The following is a 21,551-nucleotide window of genomic DNA, read 5'->3' on the forward strand; positions in this document are numbered from 1 at the left end:
ATGCTGTTATTCAGTCATCTCAGCTCTTGTTTACTTATCTTGTTTTTTGTTGAGTGCACAGACTCACCTGGGAAACATAAGCAGAGAAAAAGTACTTGAACTCCTGACTTCAGTAACAATAAATAAAAGTTTTTATTGCACTGTTTTGATGCATCAACCCTGACTTATTGTACCATTTTTTTGTCCTTTAAGTTAGCATGTGGCTGAGTAGCTGCAGTTTTATCACCCAAGTGTAGTATGTAATTTATTCAGCTGAGGGTTTGTCTTTTAGCCTGAAATAATTTGCAGTTTTCCACCTTTGAAATGGGAAGAGGCCAGCAGGAGGGACATCTGCTGTGCTTCTAATGGGTATCACAAATGCTTCAGTTATTCCACTCCATCTGAAACTGCCCTCCCCTTCAGCACACTCCCAAATTACAGCAGTGGAATGAAGCTGGAACTCTTTGCCTTGCAGAGTGTTCATATTTTCACCGGCTAAGAGGAACGGAAAGATTCCTCCTGTGGGCTTGCATCATGGAGGCTAACATTAAATCCAGCAGTCAGCAAATTCTGTGGAAAGATGTGAGTCTATTTTTTTTTTTTTTGTGGTTGATTTATTACAGTTAATTATTCAACTGCAAAAGCTGTTTAGGATATATTTTTATATACCTTATATAATTTAAGCTTGAGGAGCACTAGTGCCTCTTTTCAATTTTACAGCACATTTCAAATAGAGGCAGGTGGGTGCAGTGGTGGTTTATAAATGAGAAAATTTGTGTTAGATTAGAGTGCAAGCTTTAAGTGAAATATTTCAGAGGTTTAACCATTGAAAAAAAAACTATGGCTTGATATCTTTTAGAGTGATCAGTTTTCCTCTGAATGATAAATTGTGTACATAAATCTTTTTTGCTCTCCACCTTTGTCTCCAGTCTTACATGTAGCCTCTCCTGGACCATTTCACATACTATACAATATTATTGCTTCTTGAAAGAAGAATAAACTCAAACTTGTGTATCGAGTGGAAAGAGTAGAATTACTTTTGGAACTAAATTCTACCGCTTTCTAAAACCCATTGCAATGGAGCTAATGGTAACCTTCACTTCACAGCACTCCATTATTAGTCTTATATGTACAAAAAGTTCATTCTTTCTCTGTGCATCAAAGAATAGGTCACTGTTCCAGCCAGTACTCATAATAAATACTCAGAGATGGAGAATTACTATGAATGTAAAAATCATCTGTGGACTCTGTCGGCTTTCACAGGAATTGAAATGCTTATACAAGTGCGGCCTGGTGGGATAAACTACCACCTTTGCTTGTTGGTTATCTAGGCTACCTCTATTTTTTCTTTTGTTTTCTCAAGAAAGTGCTCATTCTTGGCTTGATAACAGCAGGGGGCTTCGAGCACACTTCTTCACAGAGCTCAGGAGAAATTGCCTGGCAGATTCTGAACTCCTAAACCTTTAAACACAAGTTGGCGGGTGCTGTGCACTAAGACTGTCTCTATCCTTGCCTTTATTTATGTCTGTCTTTCAATCCCACCTTCCTCCTCTGAGTATTCGATATTCAAAGCACAGCCAGAAAGAGGTTTGTCCTCGAGTCAAGTTTCCACTACTTATGCAACCTGCCACAGGAGAGCCGATTTCATCCACCTTTTTTTCCCCTTCACTAAAATCTCTGACAGTATGACATTCCTGGCTCCTACTGTAGATCTCTGTTTTTCATTATGATCTTAGGATGTACAATACTTTGATGTACCCCACTGTCTCAATTTTTTTTTTGTCCAATGAAGAATTGCACAGGTAGGGTTCATTAAATGACAAAGCTATACTTTAAGTTTTTAAGAGTGTCTTGAAAAATGTATCCTCTGTTCTTCCTCTGTCACACTTCTAATGTACTTACTAACCACAAGTTCAACCCACCTGAATGTCATTAATACACAATTATATTCCTGCCCGTAAGTCATCCCACCTACATGATGCATTTTCAAAGTAAGAAAAAGCCTTCGTGGAATAAATCATCTGAAAATATTGTATCTTATTGTCTAAAAAGCATGTAAGCCTAAAGTTTAAAAATGTTAAATCATTTTTACCCCTGCTTAACAACTATAACGACCTCAGCCATAATAGAAAGTCAAAGTTGCTTTATCATCATTTTTAAAGACACAAAGATAAGCAACATCCATTTTGTTAATTGAAGTTGGTTCCATTTTTTCTTTTTGCATATCTGCTTTTCTGTACTCCTCCGAGACCTTCAATTGTGGTCCAGTGTGAATGAGTAGCTTTCATTTTCTCCCTGCTGGAGCACTGGTTGAACAAAAGCCTGTCTTTATTAATTTGTGGCCTTAAGCTTGGGGAATTGGCTACAGCGGGCAGCATTTTAATTTGAAGAGAAGTTTAATAAATGTAACCTCCCTGTGACACGTGTTGTCACGTATTCTTCCCTGGACCTGACACGAGGATGTCTATATGAAAGTCCAAAATGGCCTTATTGGTGGAAAAATTGTGGTCAAATTAAATAGCATCTCGTTTATTAAACACAACACAGAAAAACAGAAAACTGAAGCAACGAATGTTTAACTTGAGCTGCTGGGCACAGGATGAATATCTGAAGTAGAAGAAGATGGTCAGTGGTGACTCAGTTCTTGAGTTGAAAAGCTCTTTCACTTTTCAACTTCACTTGTTACTTTATGATTGGTTCAAGTTAGTAGAAAACTTCACTTTTAGGTTTAAAAATGAAAAAATACATGGTTCAGTTAGGCCTAAAAATCAATCTGTGGGGATATGTCATCACACCACAGTAACACTGACCATACAAAACAACAGGAAATATGAAACTCAAACTCTTGCAAATTCAAAGCCTTATTGGGACACCATTATTTTTTTTATTAGAAAAAAAAACTCAATTTGAGTCCATCTGCGTGAATTAAATGTGGTTTTATTCTTTATCCATAGTTTGACATGGGTCAGAGTTGTATTAGGAGATTGGTCTTGTGGCTCCCCATGCAAGAGACACTGCAACTTTGTTGGGATCCAGTGATGTCACATTCACATGCTTGTGTTACACTTTGATGTTGTTTTACGAAGCTGTGAAATGGTGCATTCAAAGCCAAAGCATACATTTTTTGATACTTTAACCAAACAAGACTATTTGCTCAAACCTACACAGCAAATGTGAGCAAAAAAGACAATGACACCGGATTTAAGATGGAAATGAGGCTGTACTAGTAAACAACACAGATTACATATGGTTGTTCAAAATGAGATACCTTCATCCTCCAATGTGACTCCTCCTATTGCAATGTTTTTCCTTCATTGATATGGCAGCATTTGCTCCTATTGTCCCATATCACTACAGCCTGTGTGTCATGGCACCAAAGGACACACCAGCTGTACCAAAGAGACTCTACCATCTTTGACCAGATGGCAGCATTTAAGCCCTTAGAAGGGACTATAAAATCTTGGAACATCATCTAGGCCAAAGGTTTTGGATGTATAGACGGGTTTCTGTGCAACATCATCACAGAGGTGGCTATACAACTCGAGGGCAGGAAGCAGCACTCAAGCTGGTTAATTTTGAAATTTGCATATATCCACTTGTTATCCAGGGCGTTAACTGCAAACATAATTCAATTCAACAGTGCTGCATTATCAACAAGTAACATCTGTAAGAAGGTTGGATGAGCTTTGTATTCGAGTCCAATCTTGGCACTGCTGTTTTTTCCACTTCCTTTTATTTCATCATTAATTTGAATTCTGGTCTTTACTTTGTTTTGGTTTTCCTTCTTTGCTCTACTGCTGTACTGAATTCAGAAATGCCGGAAGAAATTTCATTACACATTAAAAGTACCTTGTTATTATGATGCCAGAGTAATTGGTGTGGGTTACAAAAACATCCTCCTTAGGCATTAAAATAAAACAAAATTAATCTACCACAACCTATGAGAATAACTAAATACTCCTGAATATCTCATTTTCACAAAAATATCCAAAATAGGATTACAAAACTAAAGAAGAAGGGAGAAGTTAATACTGAATTCAGCTCTGAGTCGTTCCAGTTAAAGAACCAAAGAAAAAAGCCTTTGTGTGCGTGTATGTGAGTGTCTGTTACTGTGTTCATAAGAATTTCTTTAATTTAAGGTATCCTTTGTGCTTTGTTACATTTTAGGGACTATTTCATTTGGTCATTCACACACATATACTAATATTTGGAACTTCTGTTGTTTGCAGGTTGAGGCTGGCAAAGAGAAGAAAGCAAAGTATTACACCTTCCAGCGAGTGGCTCTGGTCCTGTCTCTGGTTTTCCTGGTATTGGCTCTCTGTGTCTTCAGTCTGAGATATTTGTGGGGCCCCAGTCTGGGGAAGGTAAGACTAAGTATCCCCTCAGTGCTTACCAGTCATCAGCCTTATTGCTACCGTATGTGGTAAATGTGGTCCTTATGACACATTAAAGACACCCTGTGTTTCCACATCTGCAAATTATACAGGTTAAATCAAAGAAAAAAATGTAAAGGGTGGAATATGGGTGACCACACAAAAGCAGATGCAGTCTCAGCAGTCTGTATTGTACAGCAGTTGATTAAAAGATGTGTGGGCTATGGAAGAGACAGCTGTGCTTTTCATTGGCTCATGTTTTGGCTGTCACGTCTGTAATTTCATGAATTCTTGGCCCAGACCACAAACCACTTTTTACTGCTTCAAAGGTTGGACTGTTGCATTTATCTACTTTCTGTTCAGATTGTGAACATCTTTTCAAAATAACGGATCCCGATAACTAAAAGCTGACCCTAATTGCTGTTGAGCAGGGTGGCTACAGAAAGACTGAAACCTCTTGGCAACGTAATTGGGATAAACTCTTGTCCTGGCAATTCATCTTGTAAAATCCAATTCAATCACACTTGATGGAGAACATTTTCACTCACCTCCTCTCCCTTGATTTTCCCATATGGCCAAAAAAGCTAATTTACCCAAGCTAGAAGGAGAAATACATCAATAATTTCACATCCAGAAATTGAAGGCTCTATATGTTTTGAGCTGGGTTGGGAAAGAGAGAAAGTGATTAAATTGAAATGATGGTTAAAAATGAACACATATCTCAAACCTGAATTTATATGGCTTGTTTGTGTGCACTGTAAATGCCATGAGGTGAAAAGAGGGGTGTTATGCCAACATCTTTGTTATAGCTAATAAACATTCATTCAGAACACTTTCTTCCGGCATTTCTCAGTTTCTGCTTACACTGAGGGACACATTTCAATGCAGACGGTCCCCTCTAAGCACAGGTCAACAAAGGGTCATCTGCACTTCCCATATAGGTGGTTTCGTCCAAGCTCAGTCCTTTCAACATAGATATGAATCACCTTTGAGCCGTCTCCTTTGTCCTTGTTAAATATTTCATGCCGGAGGCAGAGCAGTCATTATTTCCACTTTAATAAGCTATGATCATTCTCACGTGGCTCAAAAATGCGTTGATGGCAGAGGTTGCCCAGGCGATGAATATCAAACCTGCGGACACTGGGTTTAGCTTTAATGGGGCCTTGAGGGGGAGGTTTGTTGCCTAGCCTCTGCATCAGGAAGTAAGATGGAGGCACTTCAAAAAGCGAATCGCCTGTCTATCAGATGGGAAAGAAAGTCCCTCAAACATTATAAAACTCAGGTGTATGTCAACAGAAAAAATACCAGTAAAACTCACTGATACCCTAAATTGATGGGTTGATTAGTTCCATCCTAATCATGAATGTGGCAACCAGCATCTTCTTTGAAGGTGTGAGATGCTACACAGCAGGATATTTTTGACTCACCAGCTAATCCTGTGCAGCATCAAGCGGTTTCATGTATAGACTCAGGGCAGCACAGCATCTGCAGTAAATGGGGTGTAGTGTGTGTGTGTGTTGGGTGGACACTGGGTGTTAATAACCTAAATTCAACTTTACGACAGATCTTTGATCAGGAACTTAACTCCTAAACTTATTGAATCTCTTTTGATGCAACAGAGTAATACAGACATACTGTTTGTTGCCATGGTTCCCAGAGCTAATTTTTTCCCTTCATCATCTCCTGGCTGCTAGGAAACATGTTCAAATTAAGATAAACCACAGAGACCAGGTATTCATATCTTATATAATGTTCACATTCAGCTACTCATACCCAACCCCCTCATCTAAATTCTCTTTGTTGTTGCAGTGATCAATATCTCTGTTAAGAATGTTGAAACTTTTTAAAGATGTTGATCTTTAAAAGTATCTGAAGATAGATCATGTTATGAAAGTAAATAAAGTGTTGTTTTATCCATATATATATATGGATAAAACAACACTTTATTAATATATATATATATATATATATATATATATATTTCTCCGTAGTTGACTATGCACACATCTATTATTTCATAGCAGGAGATTCCCTGTGTGAGATGCATCATCACAACTAGAAGCTCTGCAAAGGGATTCCTAAAAAGAGCACACACGAGCTGGGACATGATTCCCAAAGTGGAGGATAAGACTCCCTATTGATCCATAGTGATGCCAGGTTGTTGTTATTTATAGTAGATGTATATTTATCCTTATTACCAACAAATTGGTGGAAGGCAAAATATAGGCCAGCAGAAAGGAGTATGAAGCAACAACTCACCTACTGTTAATTCCCTGGTGTTACAGTACCTGTTCTATTTACACATAAACTGGGTTTCCAGTCACTAGAGAAGCAAATATGATGTCCCCAAAACAAAAGAGCATCAGACACGTTGCTAAACACTGATTTGAAGTGAATAAACTAGTGTCACTAGAAGGCGGCTGTATAGGCTATGCTACTACTGATTGTAATTCAGTAAAATAAGTAGTCCAAACCTAAATCAAGGACACCAATAACTGTGGTGGACATTCACAAGAGACTTTCCTCAATGGGAATATTATATCATACCTGGGAAGACATTGGTGAGTCACATGCCATCAATGTAAACCTGACTGCATATACTCCTTCCTTTAGTGCTAGTCCCCAAGTGACATTTGGGTGTTAACATGCACCTCCTTCAGATTATGTGTAGAAAATTTCTATAATTTATTGATGAAAATGGGTTTTGTTTCTCAGAGATGCAAGATCAAAATATTGAATATGGTTAAGATTTTTAAAGATCCAAAAGTCATACATTCTTCATACTCCCTTTGTCTTGGGTAGGTTCACCAGGGGCTGGAGTCTATCTGAACTGAGAGGTAGGGTGCACCCTGGACAGGGTGCCAGTCTATTACAAAGACACAGACAATAATGCCCACTTAAACTTAACCAATTGTAAATCAGCAATCATACATAACCTTTTTGCTGTGAGGCAAGAGAGCTAACCACTGTACATCATGCTGCCCTCATAAATCACTAAGGACAAAGCTAAAGGAATGACCTGGTGAAGTAAGTGAAGCATTCAGCAGCAAAATAGACATACATTTCCCTCAGTAACAGAGCTATACATAGAGAGAGAATATAGGAGATTTGCATATGGGCAAAAACACATACCCTAATGAACTCCCTGTCTGTAAATTGTGTCCTCCTAAATAATGGAATTAATGCAACCTCTGCTGAATGGAAAGATAACTGCAGCAAACAACTAATTCCAAGTGTCGACAAAAAATATAAGCTTAGAAATTAAAAGTAAAACTGTACAGAAACTGTCTGAGACAGGAGAGAAAAAAAAATTCCTGATGTGGTCCCCTTTGACTTTGAAATCTGTTTTTACTGTTTCCTCCAGCTGTTTTCACAGATTCTGAATGTGAGAAGTGTAAACTCGATGTTAGGATCACTTCATTGTCTTATATAAAATCTAAATCAAGCAAAAAAGACAGGTGTACAATGGAAGATATTCTATATTTACCTCAAAGGTGATTTTAAACAATATGGTACTTTCAAATCCTTTATAATACTCTGTTCTGAGATGGACATTTTAAAGTGAATAATCCAAATCAAAACTGACAAATCTGGGAATCAACGGCTTTGAAGATAATTATATGAAGCTCGCTTAAATGCTGACTGAGGTCATTTTACTAAAAAAAAACAGTTCTAGTCTTTAGAAATTAGTTTCAAACATGACAAACTGTCGGCTTAAATGCATTTTTTAAATCAATAGTTTGACTTGTACTGCATAATGTCTTTAAAATCATTTACCAAAAGCTACCTAAACACACTAACACATACTATACGTAGCAAATGATACACAGGGATTTGACCTCAGCGATGCGATGAGAAAACAGAACCACAGCTACAGCCACAAACACTGTTATCGCAGTTCACCAAAGCATTGAGACCTTGTGCAAATATAAATAACCACAAAAAGGTAATTTGCTCTGCACATTGTATTTCAATATGACATGATAACCGCTTGGGAACTTCTTTTAATTACCTGCAAACATATGTTGTTAGAGAGGCCTGGGGATGATACTTAGCCATCATTTTCTTGCTCGTGCGAGCTTTTGTGTGTGTGAAACAGAGGGCCTTGTGTGTTTCAGTGTGTAGATTAAATTTCTCTGCATTCTCTTTTGGCTTACGGTAAATTTCTGTTTACTATGAGCTCATTATTGTTCTGGGCCAGAAGTCTCACTGGGAGAGTCTTCCTCCTTGTAAATTAATCCTCTGTTATTACCAGTTCACATCAGCAACTCTGTGAAAATGAAATCTGGCTGGTGAATCCAAGAGAAAAGTGAAAATAATTCCCCTTAATGAAATTATTTCTGTAAATTATTCCCCAGAAACAACAAGTATTAGATCTAGATGTTGTTGTATGCCATGTGAAATGTTTGCAGCCTTCTGCTTCGAAAATGTACATTTTCATATTACATTATCACATTAGATTTCATATATTTGGTGCCATTTTTAATTCATGAACCACTTTAAGTAAGATTATCTACAGACCAGCAGTCATGCACGGAGTAATTGTGAGCCCCTGGATGTTGTAAACCAGTTTTTGCAGGGGAACCTTGAATAGCTCGCAGGTGCTGTTGCTCTGTATGGGAAAACTGCCGGAGAAATTCATGAATGTCAGACCCGAGGAAAGTGCTCCATTATTCAAGCTGAAATTGCATTGCTCACCTTGATGCCTTCCCCTCTTTGGTCCCAAGGTAGCTGCAGAGTTGTCGCTCCTGATGGCCTCTTAAAGGCCTCACTGTCAGGACCAGCTTCTTTAATGAACACTGCTGCGCCTGCTGCTTTTCCACTGGTCACAGGTGTAAAGCTTTTCAAGGCCGAGCCCGCCTTTGTTTATTTATTGCTCGTAGGCTGTGTATACCCAACAGTCCCCTCAGTGTCCAGATGTCAACATGCAACGGGGGAGGAGGACACAAGATGTGGTATTGATATGATTCCATCTTCCTGCAGATGTATTTTGTCTTTGCTTTTCTACTATAGTAAAGCAAAAAAAAGATCCAAGCTTTTTACGGTTAGGAGTGTCAGGAGTTGGTTTTCTCCGTCTGGTGTGAGGGAATTGTTATTCTGAGGAAGCAACAGGCCTTATCTAAACAGCTGGACCTTGTGGGAGGCTTGCCCCTCAGTCTGTAATCTTTCCTGAGTTTACTTGTCAGGCTCATTCATTCATTAGCGAGCCAATGTCCACCGGTGTTTCTCCCTGGCTGTTAAATTAGGCCACTACAGACTCCCTCCTAAGATGATGCATTATGCTTTCTACTCGGGGAACAGTCAGGAGGTTGGAAAAAAATTGCAGTCTGGGAAAAACAAAAGAGAGTTGTTTTAAATTGTTGCCAGTGAAGTGCCTGAGGTAGGAGGGCTTTATGGCGGCTGTGGCATATTGCCTTCTTTCCGGATGCCTAGAGAAAGTATTGACATACAGCATTTCAGTGCGTAGTTGTGATTTTTATTTATAGAAGCATGAATAATATGAGTGTTAATTGCCAGTGCTTTATTTTGCCAATCCACCAGCAGTTCACATGCAGCATGTTGTATGCACGGCGCAGTGGGTAAACAGACATACATGCACGCCTTTTCTTTCCAAATTCTGTCTCCCTCCTCCCTGTCTCACCAGTGTGACTGCCAAGTAGACTCTCTGCTTTGTTGTACAATTTAGAATGTGATTGAGCTTTCACATCCACTTTCGCTCTCCCAGTAAGTCTGCACCGCTCACAGCCTTGACATCCATTCACAGCCACAATGCTGAGGGTGAGGAGCAAGCAGAAGACTGGAAATATTGTGTTTATCCGTCCTTCTTCAACATATTCCAGACTGCAGATCAGAAATTTTGCCGTTATGCTGTTACATACACTAATAAATCATAATTTAAGATTTGAGGTATTCAAAAAAATGCCTGGGTGTGCTCTGTTTTATATTTGTCAGCAATTAAAAGGTTGCGCTGACTTTTTGTAAGTTTGCCCCATTAGTCACTGTGCTCAATATGTGAGGAGAGCAGCAGCATCTTAATTATCCCTGCAGCTCTCTGTCTGGTGCTCAGTCTTTATGTTAAATAACCTCAGCTGATTAGCTTTTTTCAAATGAATATAAGAGCTTCTGGCAGCTCTAAAAGTTGGTTTGCTCACTCATTTTAATGACATGCATCCAGATACATCAGGCTTGTTAAGGCTTTTTTTTTTTAGACTGGTGAAATAAATGTGTATAATCAGTAAAAATAACACTTTTAAAAGATCACTCATCCAGTAAAACTTCAAGTGTTGACAAAGGAAATGAGCAAAGTAAACCCGGTAGTCTAGTTTTTAGAGCTGTAATGAACCTCATTAATATGCATTCCACATGTTTTTGAGCCATAAGTTACAGAGCCTAAAATAATATGTTAATATATAAGAAGGCTGTTGAGAAGGCCTAGTGTGACAGTTTTAAAATGTGACATCTCAATCCCTTTGAGTTTTTTTATATTGTCATAAAATTATGGGTGGCTTTAAAAATGCAGGACACCACAAGTGACTGATATTATCTACCATCTAAGCAGCCCGGCAAACTAAATGAAAAAAAAATAATTACATCCGTCAGCGGCATCCAGATAACCTCTTGAAAATATATCCTAAACTGATTCCTATGATGAATTTGTTTTCAAAACCAAGTAACTGTTGAAAAAAAATCATCAACATTTTATGATTTGCTTAGTTTTTAGGCACAAGAACTACTACGACTACTACGAAATATGTATAAAGATGTTGTGATTAGAGTTAAAAATCACCTGTTACAACTGTAAGATGTGTTTTACTGCTCATACTGCAACAATATACAGGTTTGGAAGTACATTGTGGGATGAAAATCGGATGCCACCATATAGTGCACATTAACTTTTTTACAATACTAAAAAATACATAAAAACTGATAGAAAAACTAGTTTTCTCCTCAACTGTCTGTCAGACTGTTGAAAAATAGTTTGAAGTTTTAGTTTTAATAAAAATAAAAAAGTTTTAGTTTTTATAGGTTTAATAATAAACTACTCAAAATGTTGCTCACTGACACCACTAGTGGGCACCTCAAAAGCTGGTGTAAACGGTTATGGCACTGTATCAGCGTTACAGTTTGCTTGAGCAATGACCAGTGTGAGAAGCAAACCGTTTTGGGGACTGCATGATCAAAGGAGACATAAACAATAAAAAGGGTTGGAGGAACCAGTTGCAATAACACTTACAACAGCAGCAAAGTTTTTGTTGTGTACTTTAAAATTTGTGAAGAAAAAATAAATAAACAAAAGTGTGCATTACACTTGTCTGCTTTTCACACTGCCAGAATTAAAGAATAAAAGAAGAAGGTCCGCTGACATCAACCATGATGCTTGGGGGTCCAAACGCCCTTAAAACATGTCACTTACCAGATATATAGTGTGCTGAAGCATCTTTTCACAGCATAGGTTAACATTGTGAGTTTGTGAAGGCCAAACAGTTTCTTGTTTTTTGTTTTTTTATGTAATTTTAGCCAAGCAGTTTGTTTCTCAACATAAAGAAGGAATGTTGAGTTGTAAATTTGGCACAGACTCCAAAGGACACTGTTTGAGACGCTATTCACTTTGACTAAGTATATAGACTGACTGCAGGTTGGCTTTTGTTCAGATTTCTAGTTAATTTTCCATCACTCTGGAAAACAGTTTGTGTTTATACTTCATGATCCATTATTGGCACAAGTGCTTATCTACAGAGAATGTATTTGCTGTTGGTTTGAGCATCACGGCTCACTGTGCCTCAACCTGAGCTCTATGATGTTGTTCTGCCAAAATCTGTGTTGATATTTTAACACATTTCATTTGTAATAATCACATCATTATCCTACTCCCGCTTGTTTCTTTTTTTCAGTAATCATGCCTTCTTTTTCCTTTAGTCCAAATAAATTTATGCAAAAGTAACTTTAACCTTATTCAAGTGCAATGTTCCAGCACTGTCTTGATAATATCACTGGTGAGCATAAAACTTTCCAGGGCAATCTTTAAATGTTAGTTTGACCTAATTGCTATATGGTATTACAACAGGTTATTAATGCAACCCTCTGTAATAGTAGCGCATGCACTTACTCACACATGACAAGTAAAAATATCTGGTTTGAGCAAGATCCATGAATTTATTTTATTTGGGAACAGCACAGAACAAGTAGTCTTTTGTGAGCAATAGTGTGAAAATTCCGATTGTGAAAATTTATGCAGAAACCAAAATGACATGTAAAGATGAGTAGATCTTTGACAGTGAGGAGAAATAAAAAATGCTGAAGCTCATTAAGGAAACACGTCAGTCAAATCCAGAGGATGAAGAAACCAACCCTCCTCTTAAGTTCGCTGTCAGTACATTGTCAGTGTGTACAGTTTTGGCAAAGTTTAACATGCATTTTTCATTTTGTACAGCTGTAAGTGCTGAGAAAAATGCAAGAAAAGAAACAGTTCTTGATCTAAAAAATATAATTTCAATAAATTCAGTTTTGCCCTTTTTGTCACACTTTCTATTTTTTTGTGACTGCTTTTTCTTCTTAAAAAAATGGTATATCTACAATTCAAGTTGCATGAACTCCTTTCTGCTTTAAATAAGGAGTTCAACATGCAGGGTCTCTGTGAGCCATTGCACTTCCCGGTCAGCACTAAGGGTAAATGCTCATTTGCATTGTTGCACAACCTCATTACATATGCACTGTATTTCCATGCTGTTAGTTCCTCTTTGACTCGGTTTGACATGAAGTATGTAGGCATTTCTGATGGTGCAGTTGCCCAAACAGCCACTTAAGATACAACATCAATTATATTTTGAAACGTTAAATGCTCTGATGTAGTTTTGATTTTTGCTCCCTACTGAATGGGTAGTTATCCAGCAATCATCACCACAAGTATGATGGATGACAGCTGCTGCTCGGCTGCTGGGTCTCATCTGCCCAGAAAATTTACCTTACCCTGTCAGCTGATGGTGATATTGCTTGTCAGACTCCTTTTCCTGGCGGCAGCATGCAAGGATAACCCACTGACCTGCATGAGCAGCCACAACACGAACTGTTGAAATGGAAGCTGACTAATTTATGTTAAGTACTGGAAGAGGAGGATGGTTGTTTTGATTTTGTCTTCCTCTCCTGAGCTAGAGTCCAGACGTGTTGTTGTCTTCTTTGCAGTTACACCAAGGGTCTGAGACTCCTTAAAGAACGATGTGTCCTCTGGGCTTTTGTCTCTCGCTGAGATAATGTGGGACTCATTAGCTGTCTGGCAGGAACAAGTACTAGCCTGGGTGAAATGTGGCAGGGTTTAATTAACAACAGTGCAGTTATAAGCTAAATATTAATATCAGAATTAATTCCCGCTGTGAAACAGATTTTTATGCCGTCTATCAACTCTGAGGTTTGAGCATCCAAAATTATGAGCTCACAAGGGATTTTATGACTTTAACAGCTCTTAACTGCACTGCTGTACATCATTTCAATGAGATCAAACAAACAATATATTCTGTTTGTTAATACAAATAAAATGTTTCATGTGTAGCACAATGTGCAGAGACACGATTCCAGGTGAACCTGCAACAAGCTCAATAATGGAAAAACTGTCCTGTGTCATTTAGACCTGTGCATGGAAGACAATTCCAAAGGTCACTGATGATGTGGTGAGAAATTCAATGACCTTTCACCCAAACTGTGTTCCTGCACAATCTCTTCAAGAATATTACAGTCCAATGACTAAAAATGCGGTAAACATCTAGATATTCTTCTATTTTAATGAGATTTACAGTTATTCAGCACATTACCTCCTTTAGTCATGATTGCTAAGTGTAACTTTCACAAACATAAGGCAGGTTTCACACATGAACACTAGATTGTCTGGAGAATGTGCAGACAATTTGATCCTGACTTTCCTGGAAATTGCTGAGAAAGCAACTGCAAATAGTTGCTACCAAAAGATTTAGATCTTATGGAGAGTAAAGAGTCATAAATGGTGCTAATCTTTGCTGCTGTATTCACCCACTGACACACTCGTTGATCTAAGAAAGTAGCTGGCAGGGCAATCTCCATAAGTCTGGCAAAGAGGTTGCAGAAATTTGCGTTCTCATCTGTAATCTGACACTTGTTTGCTCTTCAGAAAAAAAGAAGTTGTCCAAGTCTCTAGTTGTCCAACAACAAAAAATGACCAAACCAGCAACCAAAAATTAAGGGTGTCTGAGAGTGCAATTACTGGGGGAATAAAACACAACAACCAAACACAAAACCAACACAATTACAGATATGTAGACACATTATGCGAGTGCACACACATCAACAGTGACCAGATACCGGAATTGATCACAAATGAGCAATGAGATTAAGCGATAGCTAATACTAAACTGAAACAGCAGCCTATGAAATGCATCACAACTTGGTAATTTAATCACTGATTGAGAAACAAATAAACTTTAACACAGGCTACAAGACAGTGAACCCAGCCATCAGAGTAAGAGCAGTTGTCATGATGGCTCATTACCTTTTTAAATTATTGTAAAGTTTTAGTTTAACCCATGAAGATGTCTTAGCTGATCAAAATTATTCTGAAAAGCCATGATTTTTTTTGCACCAAATTCAGCTTTAATGTGAGTTTCTCTTGCGATTACTTCCAACTTCTTATTAGAAACTTAATCTTGAGAACACCACTAACAAATTAGCAACAGTGTCCTCTCACTATCACTGGCAGCTGCCATTGTGAGCAACAAGCGAGCAAGCTCTCTTTCAGTCAACCTGGACCAGTCTCCAATGAAAACTTACTGCAAACCATATAAGTAGCCTGTAGTTTGAGGTGGAGCTTGTCATACATCTTGTAATTACACAACCCACCCATTTATAGTGAAGATGTGATTTGTCAATTTCACAAATAGATCTTTCATAGAATAACAACAGCGATGCCCTCTGTAATTCTAGAGGTCCCACTGATCACAGAGTGTCATAGCAACGTCTTCCTAGCAACACAGAGTAGGAAAAATTCTGATAGAGCATGATAAACTGGCTTGTTTCAATAAACCCTTCACATTCCAACACAAACTAAATAGACCAGTTCAAGGTGTTTATTTCTTCAGAAACATTTAGTAGAGTAAAAATTGGTAATTTGCATCATAATATTAATGAGAATGTTTAACAAATAAGTTTTAGAATACATTAAGCCCTCTTTGCCTAGAGTGCACTGATGGTTACCCTCTGATGAAAACTAACTACAATGATTCTAGGATCTAGGGTAATGCGGTGTAGTTCTATAATCAAGACTTCCAATAAGGACAAGAAGTATTTTTAGCCCCAAGTGGCCTTGGTGATTATGATGGGATCGAGAGAGGAAATGAGGAGATGTAATTACAGAGCATCAAAGTCTCCATGGGGAGGAGGTTGGGGTGGATGAATGAGTCAAAAAATCTTTAGGATGCAAACTGCTAGATGCTTTCCCTTTTTAACCACCTGTGTTACCTCTATTTCAACACCTGACCATGATCTTTAACATACAACTCAAACCATGATTTCTCTCTGAATCAGATTTTTTTTAAAAAGACATGTATCCATCAAAGCAGCAAAAACAAACAACGGAATAACTCCTCTAAATTACCATCAAGCCGTCACATCATATTCAGAATGCCGCATCCTTCCCAAATCATAGTTCTGTTCTCAAGCTTTCCAAAACTGAGTCCTAATCAGCTTTAGCTGTGAAAGTGACGTGCATCAGTGTAGATCTAGTCAAAAGCTCACCCTACATCCACTCCATTATACAAATACAAGTAATCTGTTTGTGATTAATTAACTGTCAACTCTGATCATTACAAAATTAATTTAATCAGGCTCAAAGTAAATGATTTTCAGTTTCCAACACTTGACCTCAACTGCACACATATAGGTGGTTAATGGAAGGGAGACTGGCTATTTGTCAGTGAGAGGTGTTTAATGTAGTTTAATGTAGTTTCAAATGAACCCTTCTTATCCTACATAACAGAAACACTGGTAATTTACCTTAGCCAGAGAAATAAAACTCAGTACAACAAGTACTCAACAAGTAGTTTGCTCTTACAAATTCATTTATCCGCATGTGTTGTCTAACTATGATAATATGTATTACAAGAAAAAGAGTCAAATGACCATTCTCCTTAGTATTTCTGTTTCTTTAAGCTAATTTTTTTTAATGTTTTTCATGATGGGAGACTATGTTTAGCTGCAAAATCACAGACCCTCACCACTGGAAGTGTAATATTGCTGCGTTTCCCTGTGGGTCTACAAAGATTTCAGTGTTATTAAAAAGAAGGGCAAACCAACACTAACATGCAAACCTGCACAAGGGCCATGGCATCAGTACCCACAGTCCCTTTGTGACAGCCCTGTGTCTCTGTATAGGACTATCACTTCCCCTTTTATTGTGTCTTCAAGGCAGAAGCATGGTCTAAACAATGTTTGAACAATTATGAGCCTGTATACATTTTTGTTTGGAATTGTTTTAAAGTGTCGACCTTATAACATACAGAGCACCTGGGTAAATCAGCTGTGTTGTGATCATAAAAGCAGAGAGGAGGTTGTGCTCTTGTTGCAGACATTATGTATCCAATCATCCTGAGTAAACTACAAATGTTTGTTTTTTTAATAGAACAATATCTTGGCTTTTTTTTTTGCTTTACAAAGGCTCATCACTTTCCATGTTATGTATATGGTGGCACACAGATAGAGACGTTACACTGATTAACAGCAAGGCTACTTTCTATTGTCATCAGCTGGTAAATTGCCAGTAAAGTCAAAAGAGTCACACCCTCAATAGTAAAATAACCTGAGCAAACTGAAAGCATTTATGCCTTTATGAACAACAGGACATTCAACCTTTGCTGCCTTTTAATGAAATGCTACTTTGACTTTTTCTTCTGTCTTTAAGAGCTTAAGTGGCTTAAAAACTCCAGTTGCTGTTAATGCTGTTCATCTGGCCAAATTATTGCCTTGCATCTAAATAATCCAAATTGCAGCCTTACCAGTCTCACAAGCTGTTTCTTAAATGCCACTTAGCTGCTGGAATCCAGACTGTGTTGTTGATTTATTAGGACGCAGAATGGCTGAAAACCAGCAGAGCAACAAGGAGACTTATCCAGTATAGAGGTCACTCCCCTCGTGACTGTCAGCCTTATAGTTTAGAGGCTTCCAATCACTACTTTCAATCTTTTGTCTGCTGAAGTCTGTTTGAGATTCTGAGATACGCGTCCGCAGGACCCCTTTGATGAATATTTCATAAACCACAACAGCCCTTTTATTACAGAAGATTGGTCATATTCAAATAACATGTTCACCTCAACAATAAGCAACAGGATTCATTCAGCACTTCTGACAAGCAGCAGATTGTTCTTCAGCCCGGCGCAGTGGTTACTTGGCAGGAAAATGCATAAAGGGAAGAGGCAACACAGAGTGGTGACGGGGATGAAAAAAAAGTAATGGCACGACACAGTCGTGGCCCAGGCCTTTGTGTTGTTGAGCTTCATCACAGTTTTTACAACTTTTTCCTGGATATTGATATTGTTCAAAGCATATCCATTTCCCGTCGACTTGATGAATTTGGGCAATGTAATATAATTTGTTGTGTCCCAGAAAAAGGTGGTTTGAGGCCATGTTTGAGGGTGTATGAAGTCCCTCTGTTCTCTGACTCAGCTGGCAGGCTCGGATCATTTTTTTTTTAAAGCCACTCTTGAACAGTTTGACTCAATAAAATGATGATAAAACCGCTTACAAAGGAAAAAAGCTTGTGTTTCCTCTTTCTAGTGCATCTAGGTTTTGGCTACAAGTTTAAAAAGTGTGTTCAAAGCGGATCAAATATTGGTTAAATTTAAGTTGGCTACTTTTAATCTCCAGGCTCAGTAGGATCTTCATCTCACTTGTTTGAATACATATAGTAAGTTTGTGTCCTAAGACACATCATATTTATAGCACTAATTAAGCCTTATGAATTTTGTAGAAGCTGTGACCATAAAACAGGGAAAAAAAAGTTTTAAGAAAGGAAGGAAAAAAAAATGCTCTAAGGAAAAGAAAATCCAGGAAATGGATTACTTTCTAGACTTGTGTACAAGGAAAGTACAAGCCTTTGTTGTTTTCACCTTGATTTTTATTGGGATCACAGAAACAAACACCACATCGAACAACAATATGTCCCAGCCCAAGAGTTTGTTTCACAATACTGTGTTGACCAATAGCACTGAGTAGTTCCCAAAGTCCCCCCTGCCCTCCTCCCTCCTGAATGCAGCTCTATTATGGGCACAGTAGGCCGCATCATGGTGATTTATAGCCAGAGAGAGCTCAAGTTGTTTAAAATGACTGGTGTGATTAGTCATATCTGCTTCAGAGCTGAAAAGGCGGTGCACAGTGCTCCTGTAAATTAACAGCAGCTGTGGACTGTAGTCGACCATGGTGAGGTGGTCAAACGTGCTAAGCGTCAGAGTCGCAGAGGGAGAAGGGGAGAAAGTGGGTCATTACACTCCTCTCAGGTATGAGTAGGCTGACAGAAGTAAGAGGAAGGCTCCGTTCAAGATTCAGAAGCTCTGCAATGAACTGACTGCAGCAGGGAAAATAAAGCAAGTGAAGGATGATAGCCTTAGACTTCGGCCAAAATTCCACTCGAGTTACTGCCAAAATATGCTCCATATATTCCACAAGCCCTCTAATATCTGCATGCTCCATTATTCCTGAAAAAAAGTGTACCTGGAAGTACATTTTATTCTGTCCATTGTTTGAAAAAGTGCAATTTCCTCTTTCCGTTGGATTTTGAAGCCTAAAAAGGGTCTAAAGAAAATATTTCTGCTGGTTGCTGAATATTTTCTGGATCTACAGAGAATGATCAAGCAAGGATTTCAGATGCGTTTGAGTCCTTTTGAAGGAGTTGTTGAACATTTTGAAAAATATGTTTGTTTACTGCATTTTGTCTAAATGAGAACACTGGTACAAAAAGTAAAAGTTGAATCGACACTTTATCTGATTTATTAGAGCAATTATATAATTTCCTCCAATAAGACCCCAATGTTTAGAGTTTAGAACACAATCTTTTAGTGAACAAGAGATGTTTTATTATCTTTTTTTTATTATTATTCACAGATTTTACATTTTCACTCTGTGAAGCAGTTTGCGCTACAATTCAATCCGTATAAAAAGTACAAATAAATAAAGTTTGATTGAATGATTTTACAATAAGTTTTTGCAGAGAGCTTATCAAGCTCAGAGCTCTGGTAAATTTATGGTTTGCTCTGGGCTGTTGGTTGAGAAATGGTCTTAATATTTAGTTTATGATTTTATGCTTTCAATCCCCCTGCTGAACTAACTCGATATTAAGCTTACTATTCAGTGTGCAGTCCGCCTTACTTTTGTCTCTGTGATCTGCAACACAACATTTACACACGACTACTAAAGCATATCAGCCAACAGAGGCCCAATGACACACACTTCAGTATCATCATAACACTAATGGGATAACTTCAGCAGCGAGTGAAAAAAATGTGCAACTTCAAAAACAACCAGCAGCAACTAAATGTCACGCGCCTAAAGGAAACTAAGCGTAAATTATGGCATACGTTTTCTTAAATTTTGGGATTGGGCTAGGTCTAGTGTTTTTTCTGCACAGAAGAGGCAGCTGCTCTACACAGCATTCAATGTAAGGTAATCTAATCTTACATCACCTTTATGCTTATACAAACGGTTTAAATGTGATTTATCATAACATGATGGGGCAGGGTATCAAGTACTTTTAAGTCGTGAGTGAAATCACAAGTCAGTTTTAAAGTTTAAGTCGAGTTGCTTTCATTTAGTCAAGTCAAGTCTGAAGTCAAAACAATTGTGACAATTGAGTCCAAGTCATGTGACTCAAGTCCACAGCTCTGATATTAACTGACCTGTGACAATGAATAGAGGAGACACACATGTTGAGGTAGCAGTAGCTTTACGACAGGAAGTTTGCCTGCGCACTGCCCTATAATATCATGTGCCATAGCGCCCTCTAGTATCTGGATATTTAATACTATTGTACTAACAAAGATAATAAATCAAATAAAGAAAAAAATAAAATATGAAATATTGGTGTGCTTGTTTTTCTATGTTTTCAACCTTTACACTAATTCTTCTCTAAACTGATGGCCATCACTATTCTCGTGGGAAAGATTCCTTAACATGAGCATTAAAAAAAAACTAATAAAACATGAAAAGAAAAAAAGTTTTTCTAAATGGACTGTTCCACCTTTTAGCTTAAACTTACTAGAATATGCTCTTATCAACACTCTGCTCTGCTGGTATTTCTGGTAGTAAGGGATTTTACACCTTTCCCTCCGAGTGATTATTGAATATCAATGTAAAGTGATGAGACTAAAAAGAAGCTTTTTGATCTTAGCTCCTGTAAGGCTGAGTCAAAAGTCAAGCTTTTATGACTTACCGTATGTTTTAGATCTTTGTACATGTCTCTGATTAAACTCCAGTGGCATCACACTGTTTGTGTTGGCAAGTTTCTGCTAAAATGAGAATAAAAAAAAAACCTTATCAAACAACAACACTGGCTCTGAAGGGAGGCACATATAAAGGCACATTGCCAGTAGCTGTTTGTTTTTTAAACAGAGTTAATGTGCTTTTGGAGGATAGATCCATTAAATTTTCACATCTTGACATGCTGTAGCTTATTCTTTGAAAGGCTTAAATGACCTTAGCATTTTACTTAAATGGCCTTTGGCTCCAGCAGCTGTAAAACATTTTAACAGCAAATTGATGCTTAAAGTAATTGCTTGGGTGAATTCCCACAGCACTTTAACCCCACGCCAACCTAGTTTTAGCTTACTATTGAACTCTACATTCACCACATAAGCATATTGACATTTCTGTATGCATCCAAAATAGGAGTGAAAGCTGAAGCATACAACAACATCAGATTAATGTAGTAAGATCAAAATAAGTTGTCATCAAAATGTCAGATTTTAAACTGACAGGCATTCAGTTAAAACATCCATGTGGTATGCGTCGGTGCTATTGGTAGAACTTCCCGAGGATAAAAAGGGAAACTTGGAAACTGTTACTTAATTACTCACATCCAGCTATTTACCTCCATATACAACAAAACCACACAAAAGCTTGGGCTAATTACAATGCAGAAATGTTTCAATGCCTTACAATTGTCTATATTTGGAAAACGACTCTAATTTTGTGTCC

At 37.9% G+C, this 21,551-nt stretch overlaps 1 protein-coding gene across 1 annotated transcript in view; it reads left to right on the forward strand.

Moving 5' to 3' along the window:
- Positions 1-439: 439 nt before the first annotated feature.
- Positions 440-21,551, forward strand: part of tnmd (tenomodulin) — a 57,326-nt gene continuing 36,214 nt past the window's right edge. The window contains exons 1-2 of the mRNA XM_072395391.1: positions 440-561; positions 4,209-4,343. Of these exons, the coding sequence (XP_072251492.1) occupies positions 514-561; positions 4,209-4,343 (183 nt within the window). The 5' untranslated portion in view covers positions 440-513. The remainder of the gene's footprint in view (positions 562-4,208; positions 4,344-21,551) is intronic.

This window comes from Leuresthes tenuis, unplaced genomic scaffold (genome assembly GCF_036924035.1).
Source record: "Leuresthes tenuis unplaced genomic scaffold, fLeuTen1.0.hap1 SCAF_11, whole genome shotgun sequence".
Classification (NCBI taxonomy): Eukaryota; Metazoa; Chordata; class Actinopteri; order Atheriniformes; family Atherinopsidae; genus Leuresthes; species Leuresthes tenuis.